Consider the following 14,639-nt stretch of genomic DNA (forward strand, 5'->3'; position numbering starts at 1 on the left):
TAAAGAAACATCCATTTCTTCTTCAAACAGCAAGAAAAACTCTTCTAAAATTAACAAAAAGTGCATTGAAATAACGATCTGCTCATCTGGCTGCAGTACAAAATGGATACTCAGCAATAAATCCCCGTATCCGGCAGCTGGCGATTGATGGGTTGTCCCAGTTCCCTGCGCTAGGTTGCTGTAGGTCAGAGGAAACAGCTCAAACTAAGAGATTAAACAAAACACGTTCCTTCCCCAAAATTTTTTCAGTCTGTGAGTGAAGAAAAAAAAATATTAGAAAATTAAGAGACAAGGTTCAGAACAATCTGCACCCCTAAACCTGCCGTAAGCCATTTTGTGTTGAAGTGTAGATTAAAAAGAGACCTTCATCTCCCAATGGAAAAAGTCTAATTTTAGTTTTTGAGTTGGTTCGGATGTTAATAAAATAAAATTAAGCCAGCTAAAAAATGAACAACATCACAAATAAAACCCTCAAACCTTTATTTTTCTAGAATATACATCACTGCAAAGCGCTTCTGGGTCTTCTGACCATGAACGGTTCTCAACGAGGCTGTGCAGAGGCAGCGGCATGGTGAGCTTCCTACGCAGCCTTCTGCTGACCCCTGCTACAAGTGAAATGCATTAGGGATGGGTGGTCGTATTAAGGCACTCACTCCAAAAGAACATTATTTCTGTCCTGAGACTGCTGACGTTTCGCTTAGTTTCAGCCAGTAATTTGGAAAAAATTACTGTGCTTAGGATAATACTGACAGAATGGAGAACAATTTTTCAAACAAGAAAAAATAAAGTACATTATATACATGATTCCTTTTTTCTTTTAACTTAAGAGCATCCCTAATACATCATAATAACTGTATTAAAGACTACTTAAATATTGAAAGATTTTAAATAATGTAGATTTTTTTTCAGTAAACTGGGAGTAGCTGTGTAATTGCCAGCATATTGGTCCCATTTTAAACAATATAATTTTTATTTAAATCTTGTATATATAATAACATGATCGAAAACACATATTCCACTCCACATAAATAAGTATAGTTCTTCTGACCTGTTTTAAAAACTACATCTGTTCAAATAATCAGGTTATAAGACTGTATTTTTCCTTTGTAAAGTTTCCTTTAAAATCCTTCACTCCGAACCTCTTCTCTTAAATAGTACTGTATTTCCAGAGTACAGAATAGGGCGTTAGTAAAAAGAGTTAATCAAAAAGCTGAAAGCTACAGTAAGTAAAATGAAGTAATGTTAAGAAGTATTATGGAATGTATACTCTGCAGCATAGAGAGACTTGTTCTCACTGGGCTGAAGTGGAAAATTACTCCAGAAGAAATTCTTTATGTTCATATTTGAATAAACCATAGATTGTGCTATTCGTTGTTCAAAAGTGCAGGTCAGTTCATGAAAAAGTGGTGTTTATGAAGCTACTGCTCAAGGACGCTGACCAAAATTACGCTGGCAATGAAACGGATGCCAGAGGCAGTACAGGGAGAGAGAGATGCCTCGGTCTGGATTTTCTTAACCAACCCATATCTTGAAGGCCACAACTTTTAGGTGGCAGCACAAACAAGTCATCAGTAAAACTGCACTTTCTTCAAATGCAATTGTCACTTTTCCAGGCATCCAGCAAACGGCAGTAACATCCCTCTTAGCTCTGTGGTGTTTGTTTCAAAAATTTCTTCAAGAAGTCAGAGAAACACGAGAAGCCCTGCACGTGCTGCAGGAGTTCAAAGCCAGATTCTCGGTGCCTGGGCCCAGCAGGTTCTTCTCCTACTGAACCAGGGCAACCTCTCTTCCCCCCTCGCTTCAGCGCCATCAGTGTCAGCGTGGGTCCTCAGGCAGGGCTGCTCGTCGCTGAATGCTTTAACGATGCTGCAATGCAGGTGCCTCTCTCGCTTTTATAAATCCCCATCTGTAGGTGGCTGGCACAACCTGTAGAGCCTTCGAGGCAGATGAAGGGTACGGTATTAAATGGCGTAAGGATGATAACATACAGTTACGGCATAGTATACGAGAGTCAACTTCTTTATCATTCTGCTAGCTTTAGAGGTAATCCAGTATCAAGAATACCACTATTTTCAATTTTAATAATTGCAAATTTAGAAGTGCCACTAGTGGTTCATTAACTAAAGTATTTACAATCATTGTTTAAATACTATTTGAGACTTTCCATCGCTCCTTTTTACCTTTGGCCCAAGTTGGGTCTTCAACAGTCCCGTCTCTCTCTCTCTTTTGTTTCAAACCCAGTTCAGCATTTTTCCTGAACAAAAGAGTTTACCCCTCATACAGACTGGCATACCAAACAGATAAAAGAACGTATTTGCTTGTTGACATGGTTGAATAAACTTTAAAATTAGTAACCATGTTTTCAGAGAAATTTTTTGAATCACAAGATGAGCGAATTGAGACCAGTGGTTAAACCTAAGCGATCCTGACTGTCATTCATATATGACTGGTTGTGGTAGCTTTTTCTTGGCTTTTTCTACTTTACATTTGAATAAACTCAAGTGTTTTGTAACTGCTCTGTCAAGACTGCTACTACAGAGTTTGACAAACCTCAATGCTAGGAAATATAATCCTGAGAATTAACGTTAATTCACCAGATCTCCTTTTAACTTTGCTCAGTTTTATTTCACATTATGATGATGGAGCTCAGTAGGAACGCATGTATCTGAGCTTTATTGCCCTGAAATAATCCAAGTAAGCAGTCCTGGAATTTGTCAGTGCGATTTAGAGTGTATACGAAAGAAGAGAAATGCCTCATCTTATGATTTGTTTGTAAAGCTGTTTCTTTTTGAACATCGCATGCTTTTATGGCCATAAAAACGGAACCAAAGTAATGTGCGGCCATTAATAAGGCAAAATAACCATGCTGTTAAAACACTGATGGATGACACTGGGGACATGGTCCAGGAGCCAACACAGACCATTCTTTTATTCCTTTTTGAAATAGCAGTTACAATCCAACAGAAGGATACGGTTCTAAATGCAAAATATTGTTCTTCTTAAGGCCTCTGAGAAAATAAACCAAGGCCAGACTGTTACAGCAAGCAGTGTCACAGTCTCTCAAGTTTAAAATAATTTCCTATAAACATTTTGAGGAGCAGACAGGAAACTAAACAAGCCCCACCTCTTTTTTTTTTTTTTAACTAACTCAGAAGTCTTAATGGGTGAATAAGATACCAGTGTTTTAAGGAAGGCTTCTTGACACTGAACTACTGCTCTTTGGAGGCCTCCAGCCCTAGCAATACACTCGCTTTAACCGACGGGAGGGCACAGACTTTACGGATCTTTTCTTGATGCCGATTCCTGCACGCCAGGACTGTTTTGCCTTCATGTGAACAATGCCATTAACCAGAGTAGAATCAGAAGTTTCTCTGATATTTGTACAGACTGATTCTGTATATATGGTCATCTAAATCATGATGATTTGTTACTACCATTGTGGGGAAATGCTGTTACAGTTTACTAAAGAATATTCTCTCTGATATATGAAATTGGAGGAGACTGACCAGAAAGAGATACTTTTCTTAAAAAAATTCTTATCCTGTAGAGAGAGATGAAGAACATCTCTAGCTCCCGTTAGGTGCAGTAGGATTCACAAATGTACAGTGCTTTTCTAAGTTGTCTTCTAGACCGATCTCCCGTAGAGCTGCGTTACTGTATGGCTACTCTGACTTGAAGTGCTTGCTCTTAAACCTGCTCTGCCGTAACTAAACAGCCAGGCTCTTCTAAGCACAGAATAGTGTTAGCCTATGAATTATCTTTGCGTATCTGCAGTCAGATCGGCCATTCAGGAATTCTTCTTTCTAAGCATTCCACAGATGGCTGTCAGTCACTAGCTTTGCCAACTCACAGCAACAGTCCAAAAAGACCCTTCTCTCTGATCCGTTATGTTTTATTCAGAAAATGCAGAAACCTTTGACGTTGACGATATGCAAATTGTAAGCAGCAAACTGATTAATCTACAATGCACTTAGTTTAGTACAGCGAGAAAGAAGAACAGGATTTTTTTCTTTTTTCCACTACTGCTACTAAGGAGATCTTTGGTTATAACAGGAACTCCACAACTGTTACAGAAATATAAAACCAGCACTCAGATAAAATGCATAATACATAATAACCTACCGAGGTGCACACTGTGGCATTTGGTCCATCACTTTCAGGTTCTTGGCAGAGATTTCAACCCTTGGTCCCTAAGGAAACAGAGAATTTATGGTACTGACAGTATTGATAAAGCATCTGATCCTTAGGGGAAAATATTATTATGGCAGTATGGTTTCTATTTGAGAATCCATTAACTACTTTTAGAAGATTTGGAATCCATTGTGTGGATACATTAGTCATCTGTGTTTACTTAAAAGATGGAATTAGTCCCAAAGCACTTTACAAGCACTGCTGTCGAGCACTAGGGAATTTCTACTATTTAACACTGTGATTGAGACCTGGTTTTTTATACAGAAATTTACAGACAGAGACTAGTCTCTACTTTCTAACCATCAAGGCACACACTTTAAATAATGTACACCAAGGCGTGTATTTTAATTGCTAATGCATGCAAAAGTTAATTTGTTCCTGTTACGTATACGTGTAGCTATTCTGACATAAAGAGAAGTTTGGCTATATGGGTTTGTAGCGCACAAAATACAGCGCCACGCTGAAATAAACTGGTGTTCGTACAATGGTGTTACTGGAATGAAAACGGTGGCACGCAGCAGACACACATCCCAGTGCTTACTTGCTTTCGCATGATGTCTGTAGCTTGCATGATGCACTTGGGCAAAAGTCCATGACTTCGAGCCAGTATGGCTGCTTGCTCCAGGGACACGCTCAATGTACTTCTGAACACGGGAACAAGAGAGATTAAATCGCAGATCATATTTAAAAATGTACAAATAGGTATGTGCAGGACACTTACCTGTTAAGTATGACTTCTGTTAGCTCGTGTTCTTATATTTACTCTTTTTAGTTTTTTACTTACACAACTATAAAATTACCTGTCCTGCATTTCCAGTCTCGTTACACCTAGAGACTGCAATTGTTTGAGTCTCCAGCATCACTACTACAAGGCTATGTTTCGCTGCTCTTCTGCATGGATTCGTATAACGTTATTCACAAATGAATCTCTTCTTTAGTCAATGGTTTTGAGACACTGGAAGAACAGTGGTGTGTTTAGAATCAATGCTTGCATGCACCAAGATTCTAAAGCCAATTTTGAGCAACTTCCTACATTTTCTGGGTGTGACTGAAGCCAACGTTGACTGAATGTTATATGCAATGAGATCACTCAGTCAGTTGCACTGGCTGATGCACTGAAACATAAAAAAGTTTGTGTGGCAATACTCATTTTTAACAAAAGTTTTAAAAGTCACGACCTACCCTAAAATCAAGATGGTAGTAGATTTAGGTCCGTATTATATTCGCTTATGATCTACCTTTCTATTGCTTTGAACAGAATCAAATACATCGCTCAAATCTCTAGAAAGGACAAAAGTTGTCATCACACCAGTAACGCACAGGTTTCTTAAAACTCACCTCTGCATCCCAGTGCTGCACATGGTAATCTGACAGGCTCCCAGTCGGTAACAGAGCTCAGAGGATATAGGCAGCAGGCCAGCGCCTGATGTGGTACTGCTAGAATATCCTGGCTGGGTTGGTTTTGTATTAATGAAAGACTTCATCAGCCTGCAAAGCTCATCCATTGCATTAATGGGGCGAATAAGCTAAACAAAGCAATAAAAAAATGCATCAGTGGCACACTCACACCTTCAGTTATAAAGACGTTTACAATTCTTTACCCTATGTCTAAGCACAATAACCTACACAAGAGTAGCACTATTTAGAATATAGATGAACTCTGGAAGTGGAAAAATACAAATAATTACTTAGGCTTGTGGCAATTTTTTGCAATTACCACACATCACAGAGATTGTTTACAATGTATATTACAACTGCAAAGACAGCCTCTCGTTTTCTGTTCCCTGCAGTACTATTTCATGCGTTACATGCGTATGTTCACATACGTCACCTGTCCCAGCTAGACAGGCTGCCTTTACATGAGACGCTGGGAAGTACTATTTTCCTGTTGTTTTCTTCTGTAACTGTGAACAAAGCGTAACTTGAAATTGAACGCTTGTTCCTTTTCATCCATCTGTGGGAGAGGACAATGAATTCATTCTAACATCAGACACTGTATTTGCAGGGGCAGTCAGAGCGATACGGAGCCTTACTAGTGCCTAAGGTAAGGTTTTCGTGTCAACCCCAGTTCTGCACATTTTCTTCTAAACAAAAGAACTGTAGCCAAGCTTCAGAAAATTTCAGATCACTTCTTTAGGGTAGGGAGCATTTTTTAAATGATGTTTGGGTTTGCACAGGTCTGCCATATGGGTATCCCACGACTGGGATTTTAGAGAAATAATATTTCTATGAGAGAATTTATTGCAGAAAGAAACACAATAACAATACCTGGTCAATCTTCACTGCAGTAGTATTGGAATCAGTGGGCAAGTTTGATCTCTCTAGGTAAAACGTCCTGCAAAAAGGCAGCAAGGACTCCATTAGCTGGCGCATCTCATTTCAAGCACATATATGTATATTATCTTGTATAAAACATCTGAGAAGGCTATGCTAAAAATCTTGTACTTCAAAATCTGCTTTCTTATTGAACTGTTTTGATTGCAGTAATCTATAGAGTCTGTACTAAAATGTTCCAAATCCCCCTTTTTATGTGATTTTAGCTCTGCACAAAATTCTGAAGTCAAATTAGATGGGAATTTCATCCTGTACTGTGCACTGCTTCAGAACAAGCTTAACCTCGGGAAGAAAATTAACAAGTTTCCCACACAATGAGGATCTCCAAAAATCATATTTGTACAAGAAACCATCAGGAATGGAATCTCTTTTCCATTAAATTTTAAGGTCCTTAGCAAGGAGCGCTCTTTTCAATGTCTTTTAAGGCAAAGGAGAAGCATGAAATACCTGAGTTTACGGTAGTATTGCTGTACTTTTTCAAGTGAAATACCATTAATTTGCTGTGGAAGTTCTTCTGGAGATGAGCCAGCGGGCTGTGATTGCCCCTCCATACTCTCCAGAGCTGAAGAAGAAAACATTTTACTAAACCTATGTTATTAGTTCTCTTTTTATTCATTTATTTATTTATCTCTATATCATCTCACTGCTCAGCAAATGACTGTTGGATCATGTCAAGGCTGATTCTGTTACTGCATAAATTTCATGCATTTCCCAGTATGGGAATATAGTGGTTGTATCATAAAGGCGGGCTTCACAGAAAGCAGTTCTCTCTAACGGCAATTACTCCCCATTAATATCCCCCTGAAGGAAACCTCCTGCGTTGTATTTTGGTGTGAATATTTGCTTATCAAGTCGATTTCCAGCCCAGATGATTCGGTCATGGCGTATGATTTTAAAAACACTTCTCTGTCTCCTGATACCATCCTAGGTCAGATTGTCTGCATAGTCCAATATAATGTCTCCATGACCTTTACAGGAAGGCATAAAAAAGCCCCAAATGGGCATATCTTGGTCTTATGACTGTGTCTTAGTCTAAAATCTAGCACTCCCCAGGTCTTCCTAGAATAGAAACATCTGCTTCTTAAATATGTCTGTAGTTCTCAGCTGCATTATGTTAAGGGCTTCATGGTCATTCTTTATTTTGAATCTGTCAACATCATCAGTTTATTTTTGTCAAGAAAGCTTTTTATAGACACCTTTTGTAAAGAGCACCGCGTGCAGTTTCAAGCTTCCCCCATTCTGAAACCGAGAAGGCAGTTTGGAGAAGTAGTAGCTGTCAAGATAAAAGATAACCTTCAAGGCCTGACGACTTCCTTCGATGTGGTAGAAGACATGAGTATCTGGAGAAATAAAGATAAAACACTTGCTGCTTTACCACAGCAGGAGAAATGTGAAACCATTGCTATCTGAGTTGTTAGATTATCTAATGCCATTTCACATCTCCATCATTAGATGAACAAGGGAGAGCCTTTATTGAGAGAATGAAGGCTCTGAAATACCTAAAAAGATACACGGTTTGCATGACCTAGCATGATGTTTGATGCTAATACATTAAATGTGGTTAATAATTAAAATCCCATCTTGTTTCATGGCATCTCATAGTCAGTAAACATGGAGAGAGAGAGCTGGCAGGGTGGGACACAGGACACAGAGGAGCTGGGCAGAGACAGTCCTTCTGCCTCGGGTAATGGGGTGAATTACAAACATCTATCAGGACCTGCTCATCATCTGTCATATATCCCCGTGTGCGAAATCACATAGGTAGGGTACGCTGGCACAGACCACAGTTACAGATCACAGAACATGCCACCAGCATCCCACGATGTCAGCCCTGCTTTTTATGCTGTGCATTTGCAGTGGAAGCTGAGGGAATGCACCAGTGCTTCAGAGAAGCTGCTCAGTGCTCTCTGGGTCTGACATGGTCCGTTAGACTTATAATCATGGAGGATATTAACCCATAAAACAAACAAGAAAAAAGGAGCTTCAAAGAAACAGAGAAGACTCACTTGCTACAAGACTTTCATCCAGTTGCTTGAAATAGAAGGCAACTTTGTCCAGTTCAGTCAGAGTGACCTGGATGTCTTCCAGCATGGTGCGCTCCTCCTTCTGTAGAGTAAAGAAACGGATATAACTAGGTTATAATCTGCCAGAAGGGTATAGTTGTTACGGCATGCTTTGGTTCAGGAGAGCTAGAGCAGAGTGTGGAGCTTTCCATTAACTCCACCCCAGCAAGGTAATTACTAATGGCTCTTTGACTTTGTGATACAAGTTTAGCTACCCTTTGTGTAGGTGTCATTTGAGGTGATTCACGGAGAACAGAGAGCTTTAAGGACTGAATAAGTTGAAAGGATCTCTTTCTCCAAACTTTACTCTATACCTACAAATGTGAAGAACAGCCTATCAGTTACTGTGCAATAAATGTCCATACGTTCCATGCAATGTGAAGAAATAGTAGTTACATACACATATAGTTTGGATTGTATTAAAAAAAACCCACACTCAAGCTATAATGTTTACAGAGTCCAAAAAAATGTCGCTTCTCTATAGTGTCAGAGTTACTTGTCTATTTTACGCTCCTTTTTTCTTAACATTTTTACAGTTACGGTAGCTATCTACTGTAGCTGTGGCTTATCTGTTCACTAGGTGCAGATGACCAGCTTCTCTCCTCCTTAGACATGGTGCCTCAAACACCAGCACCACAGAAGCGAGGGAGAGACTGCAATCTACCTGTTTTATGGAAGTGTCCAGTGTGTGAACAAAAGCCTGGATTTTCACGTTGTCCAATTTCACCAATTTGTTGAAATATGTGTTTTCACCAGAAGATGGCAGGGCACACATGCATCACCAACAACTGAGCAGTGAAACCTCGTTAAATGCAGCAGCATCCCTCCAAATCCGATTCCTATGGTGTTCTAGTGTGACAGCGGGCCCAGTATTGTGAGGAGATGAAAACGATGGGATATGGAATATTGGCACATGGTTGTCAGCAGCGGGAACCTCCAGAGGTAGTGAGTCTAAACCTGCTGCTAGAATGAAGGGCTCTGGCTGTGCTGTGAGGGGCAAAGAAGCACACAGGCAAGCATGAGCAGCCCCAAGGGTGCCACAACTCTTCATCTTACCACAGTGGGGGAGAGAAGAGACTGGTAGTTTAGTAAAACACCAGTGGCTGCTATCTGTTCCAGCCATTTTCTGCTGGCATCTCTGCTGCTCTCTTCGTATTCCCCGTTGTTGTTGTATCGATAGTTGAGGGCAGCCAGTAACTGCTCTGAAAAGGTGCAAATAGCCGCCACGAGAGACTGACAGAAGATGGAATCACGCCTCAGCTGTAGCTCAGTATCTGCCAAGGGGGAGAGAAGCATAAAGAAGTCATGAATATACTTGCCTTTAATCTCACTGCCAAAGCAGCAGTTTGCATGTGTGTGTGTGTGCATGACATTTGGCTTCTGCTGTAGCTTTGCACAGACTTAACAGATAACCTCTTCTGGCTGTGTGACCTGGGTGTACAGATAAAGACAGCAGAGCTGGAGTACATGCATGTTTCAAAATTTTCTAGTCCACTTGACTGTTTCTTACTGCCTCTCCACCTGCATGTTCATTCTTCTGACTGGGAAGAGCTGTAGCTCCTTAGTGCCATATCTGGACTGATTCCCTTCTTTTGATGTTTACAGAAGCAAGAGAATTCTTGAAAGAAGGTCTCTGCCATTACTTCTCTCCTGGGCTATTAAAGATTCATCTTCCCCCACCCATCTGCATTTTGTGGGCTTCCCATATGCTTAATGCATTAACAGGGCCTGCCCACACGGTACCAACTGGTTCATGTTTCCTGGGAGAATTCCCCCTGTGTTAACTGCTTCCAGTCTGCCTGCCAGCCAGCCACATGCTGGTCAGATCAACCTCGTCACGCTTAAGGGGATTGCAGGCCAAAGAGGCACATGAATAAGTGAAGAGCTACTTCCCAGGCACCGTGGGCTCCTCCAGCAGGCACTGCAGCACAGCAGTCTCTCATTGTCAGGGCAGTGTTCCCCAGAGAAAGAAGCTGAAGACATCACCCAGAAGCTTTGAAGATCTGGATTATTTTTATAAAGCTCTGAACACAATAGACCGACTAATACAACCCAGGCCCTGGGCCATATTCTCAACTTAAGGGCAACCACTCCTGCTAGCAGTGCACCTCTGTGCTGCTGGAAGTAAGGCAGAGAGAGCTTAGGACTGCCCTCAAGGCAAGGGAATCCCTGCTGCCACAAAGCTGCCACAAAGCTGCCACAGCCGGTTCAGTCCCAGCTGCTCCTCCACTCTTTCCAGAGGATCTTCATGGAAATGCCGCAGGAGATGGGGCACAGGTCGAGACTTGGGAAGCCGTTATATCTGCTATCAGTAAAAGCAGCCTTCGTGGACTGATGCCACAGGTTGGTTTGGACAGACTCATGGACCAGCCCTGGCAAGAGCCGAGAGGTGACCTAGAGCCATACAAATCTCTCATCTTCATTCTACAAAGACTTGAGAATCAAGCCTGGCACGCTGAAATAATGACAATCTATTCCAGTTATTTATTACCTCATTTTCAAACAAAAGTACACCAAGTAGGTGTTTCAATTACAAAAAGACTGCACGTTCATCCTGTGAAAGGCCTGTCCCTTGATCCGCGAGCACGATGTTTTGTGCATGGTAACAGGTTAAAGATGTCCACAGTGTATTTAGGTGCTGCCTGCACATCTAGACTCTTAGTCTGCTCCTGGCTGTAACTTCAGCATACACAATCCTAACTCCTAACACGCTTGCTGTGTTTGGAAAGATGACAGAGTCCACGGTCTCACAGAAGGTTGTGCAATAGGTATCATTTTTGCTGCATGTTCTCACCGCAGCAGGAAACAGTAAAGGCCATCTGGGAGGAAGGATTGTACAAAGGAAAAAATGAAGACAGTAAAAAGAAACACAGTGCTTGTGAAACACCAGTGAGCAGCCAGGTAACACAAGCAGCCTACAGTGAATTGAAATAATGTAAGCTGAAGAACAGATGTCAGGCGTATGGAAAAGTCGCCCTAGGTGCAGAGCATGAGAAATGTTAGCATAAAATGCCAGGGAAAAACCTAAATACTAAGGAAAAACATAGCATTCTGATGTATGCACATGCACGCACACAGAACAAAGTGTTAGGGACTTCTGTATAGATGATGTTTTGCAACAGATCAAAACCCCTTACCTGTGCATTTTAACAAGGCCAAAAGCAGCTGATTCTTCCCATCTGAAACCGTGAAGAAAAGGAATGTTCTAGTCAACATGACACCAAGGCAGATTTGATTGCATTTTGTTAACAGTCTCCTCCTTTCCCACAATCCCTGGCCCCTACGTGGCCATTTCTATTTACTCTAGTAGTCCTTACTCACACACACATGTTAATGACTGAAAAAGAAACAAGGTGTAAATCAAACAATTTTACAGGCTAAATGCTCTGTTAACTACCATGAATTACTGGAAACAAGTCGCACATGTAGATGAATCCTTACGGAGGTGATTTCTGCCCAGTGCTTTGCGCTAGACTGTGAACATCAGATTCAGCTCCTGTTCCAGTTCAACCAGACTGCAATGGTTTAGGATGTTTAGTATCTGATTAGCATTCATTTCATTTTGGAATATACCAAACATCTCTCTGTTTTCTAAAAGGGTTAAAAAAAGCACAGGGAAATAGATCAGTCTGATATCGTTCTGTCTGAAAGGGCTGATGAAACAAAATAAGGGAGAGAGTGTTCTTTGGTGTTGCTGCACAGGTGAGATTTTACCATACAGCACTGGGACTCTGCAAAAAATAACCTATTTTACCAGTTCTTCTCTAGAGCCAGTACTGCCTCATTACAAATTGAGATAAAATGAACGGCTAGGCTTGATTAGATCAAGATCTCTTCTCCCTGAAGCCGATAACAAACTTTTCCTTATTTACAGACCTTCCACGTGTTTTTGTATGATTTCAACAAGGTTCTTGATGCGCAATGGAAGGTTCCATGGATCTTCCTGAATGCTGGCTTGAATATTATTCCGGCACCTAACTGTGGTTTCTTCCTTCTGTTTAAATTCTAGAAAAAATGGAGTTAGCCATTAAGGAAATGCTACATAGCTGAAAGCGGCTTATGAGTTATAATGTGTATACAGATGAAAGCAGAGATACAGGATCAATAGCAACAACTGTGAATGGAAAAGGTTCTTAAATAGATCTAATACAGAAGGGAAAAAAAAAAAGGCTATTCCTATAATCTCATGATTAGCAGTCTCCTAGCATTGTTTTCAGGATTGTGGACTAAAAGTTACATACACGGGCGACATGCACAGTGAGGGGAGCTCTGCACTGCTCACGAAGTACAGAATTCCCTTCTGTTCTCTCTGCCTTTAGTGACGTGTGGGCAGCTGTATCTGGCAGATCTAGAGTCTCTGGCTGTGCAGAATCAGAGCAACTTTTTGGCTGCAGCTGTCACATCCCACAATACTGATGAGAAGTTATGAAATAGTCTGCTTTCTTTCACCTGATGGAAGCTAATTATTTAATTACAAAGTAGAAGATTTATTCTCCATGACTTAGCTACGTAGCTAAGCCAAATACCCCATTGTTGGTGATAAAAGGCATAAGCAGACAGAGAAACACAGAAAAACTGTGCCAAATAACGGCTCATGAACAGGAACGGGACAGCATTCAAATTTACATCCACCACTGGAAGGCATCTGTGGCAGCTATCAAACACACTTTGGTCCAGGATTCCAGCTGAATGTAAGCAGGGCTTTCTGTTCCTTCATGTGACAGATGTGGGACCTTCAGTTAACTAAAAGACTCTCTCAGTGGAATTAATCTAGTTTTAATAAATGAGACTCTGCGTAAGCAAAATAAAACAAAGGAAGTGAACACAGGGTGTCCATTATTTCTTCATTCAAACAGGGCATGGAAAGACTAACAGATATTCTACATAAATGTGAATTGTGTTTGTAGAGATGAGTTCATGTAATAGAACTTCATAGGAGTTATTTCTGGAGTCAGGGAGAAAAAATAACAAAACAAAACAGAAAAAGCTCTCTTCTAGAGTTTGCCACTGTAACTTAAAAATAGAGCTTGTCAAAGGTTGGAGCAGGGGGGCATGACTACAGCACCTGAAGTATAGCAGGAATAGTAGGAAACATTTCAGATTTCAAGTGGGAAAGGAAATGCAGCAAATGTTCAGAAAAATAAAGTCCTGTGTATTTCAGCGAGAGAAGAGACCACATCCTGGGCCCCAAAACCATTAAGACCAAAGTCTCATCATGCTCCCTGAGGAAAAAGAAAACATGGTATCATTTGTTTGCTCTCTATGGGAATCAGTTTGCAAAATAAGTGTCATGTGAGGATGAGTTTATTCTGGCAAGTATCCATCTGAAGAAAAGCAGAATAAGTCATTAAGCAAACTCAGGCAGAACCTTTTGGTGCCTCAGACCTACAGTGGTCAGCCCCTTGGCAGCTATCAGAGGCCTCATTTACCTTGTACCTGACCCATCTCCACCTTGTACCTTTTGAGATACCTATTTGTGTTCACATCAAAGGACAGATTTGGAGACTTGGGAAAGAGCTGTGAGGATTCAGCGGCACATAACAGAAAAGCAGTCTATGTTTCAGAAGGAATTCATGTGAAAATGACCTTTTAGGGATGCAAAATTTTGAGGGTCAGACACGGTACCTGCCATTAACGTATGACTGGGTAGACTGCATAGTTACGTAACTCTGTGTGGCCATATAGCATACATGCATTCATGTTAAGCCCTTAAGTCCTAGCAAATCACATTATTAAATACAAACAACCTTTTTCTTTACCTTGCAAACTGTGGTCTGTTGGAAAGTGCTTGGTTTCATCAAAGGCCTTAGTTACTACTGGTCCCTTTAGAAGTGCATTGATTGCATCGACCTACAATTGGAATGTTTTCAGTCAGTGTCATTAAGACTTGCAGAAGAAAATCTGAATAGAACTCTTGTGGGAAAATGCAAAAGCCATTATGTTATTTGTATTTTGGAATGATTTCTCACTGACAAATAGCATTAAGACTTTGTAACCATGAACTGGCCTCAAGAGCCTCCCACATTGAGTACAGCATTTGGCACAATGATG

The 14,639-nt window shown here is 40.8% G+C and overlaps 1 protein-coding gene across 3 annotated transcripts in view; it reads right to left on the reverse strand.

Annotated features, from left to right (window-relative positions):
* Positions 1-463: 463 nt before the first annotated feature.
* The window catches only part of PREX1 (phosphatidylinositol-3,4,5-trisphosphate dependent Rac exchange factor 1), a 172,686-nt gene continuing 158,510 nt past the window's right edge, over positions 464-14,639 (reverse strand). For all 3 annotated transcript variants that reach the window (XM_087749782.1, XM_087749781.1, XM_087749780.1), the window contains exons 29-40: positions 14,348-14,438; positions 12,465-12,593; positions 11,726-11,767; positions 9,645-9,862; positions 8,532-8,631; positions 7,722-7,865; positions 6,973-7,087; positions 6,460-6,526; positions 5,530-5,717; positions 4,733-4,835; positions 4,123-4,190; positions 464-1,935 (exon numbers count right to left, since the gene is read on the reverse strand). In XM_087749782.1, coding sequence (XP_087605908.1) covers positions 1,893-1,935; positions 4,123-4,190; positions 4,733-4,835; positions 5,530-5,717; positions 6,460-6,526; positions 6,973-7,087; positions 7,722-7,865; positions 8,532-8,631; positions 9,645-9,862; positions 11,726-11,767; positions 12,465-12,593; positions 14,348-14,438 — 1,308 coding nt within the window. In that variant the 3' untranslated portion in view covers positions 464-1,892. The remainder of the gene's footprint in view (positions 1,936-4,122; positions 4,191-4,732; positions 4,836-5,529; positions 5,718-6,459; positions 6,527-6,972; positions 7,088-7,721; positions 7,866-8,531; positions 8,632-9,644; positions 9,863-11,725; positions 11,768-12,464; positions 12,594-14,347; positions 14,439-14,639) is intronic.

This window comes from Nipponia nippon, unplaced genomic scaffold (assembly GCF_047370975.1).
Source record: "Nipponia nippon isolate SJK-2023a ecotype South Korea unplaced genomic scaffold, ASM4737097v1 scaffold_13, whole genome shotgun sequence".
NCBI classification, from domain to species: Eukaryota; Metazoa; Chordata; class Aves; order Pelecaniformes; family Threskiornithidae; genus Nipponia; species Nipponia nippon.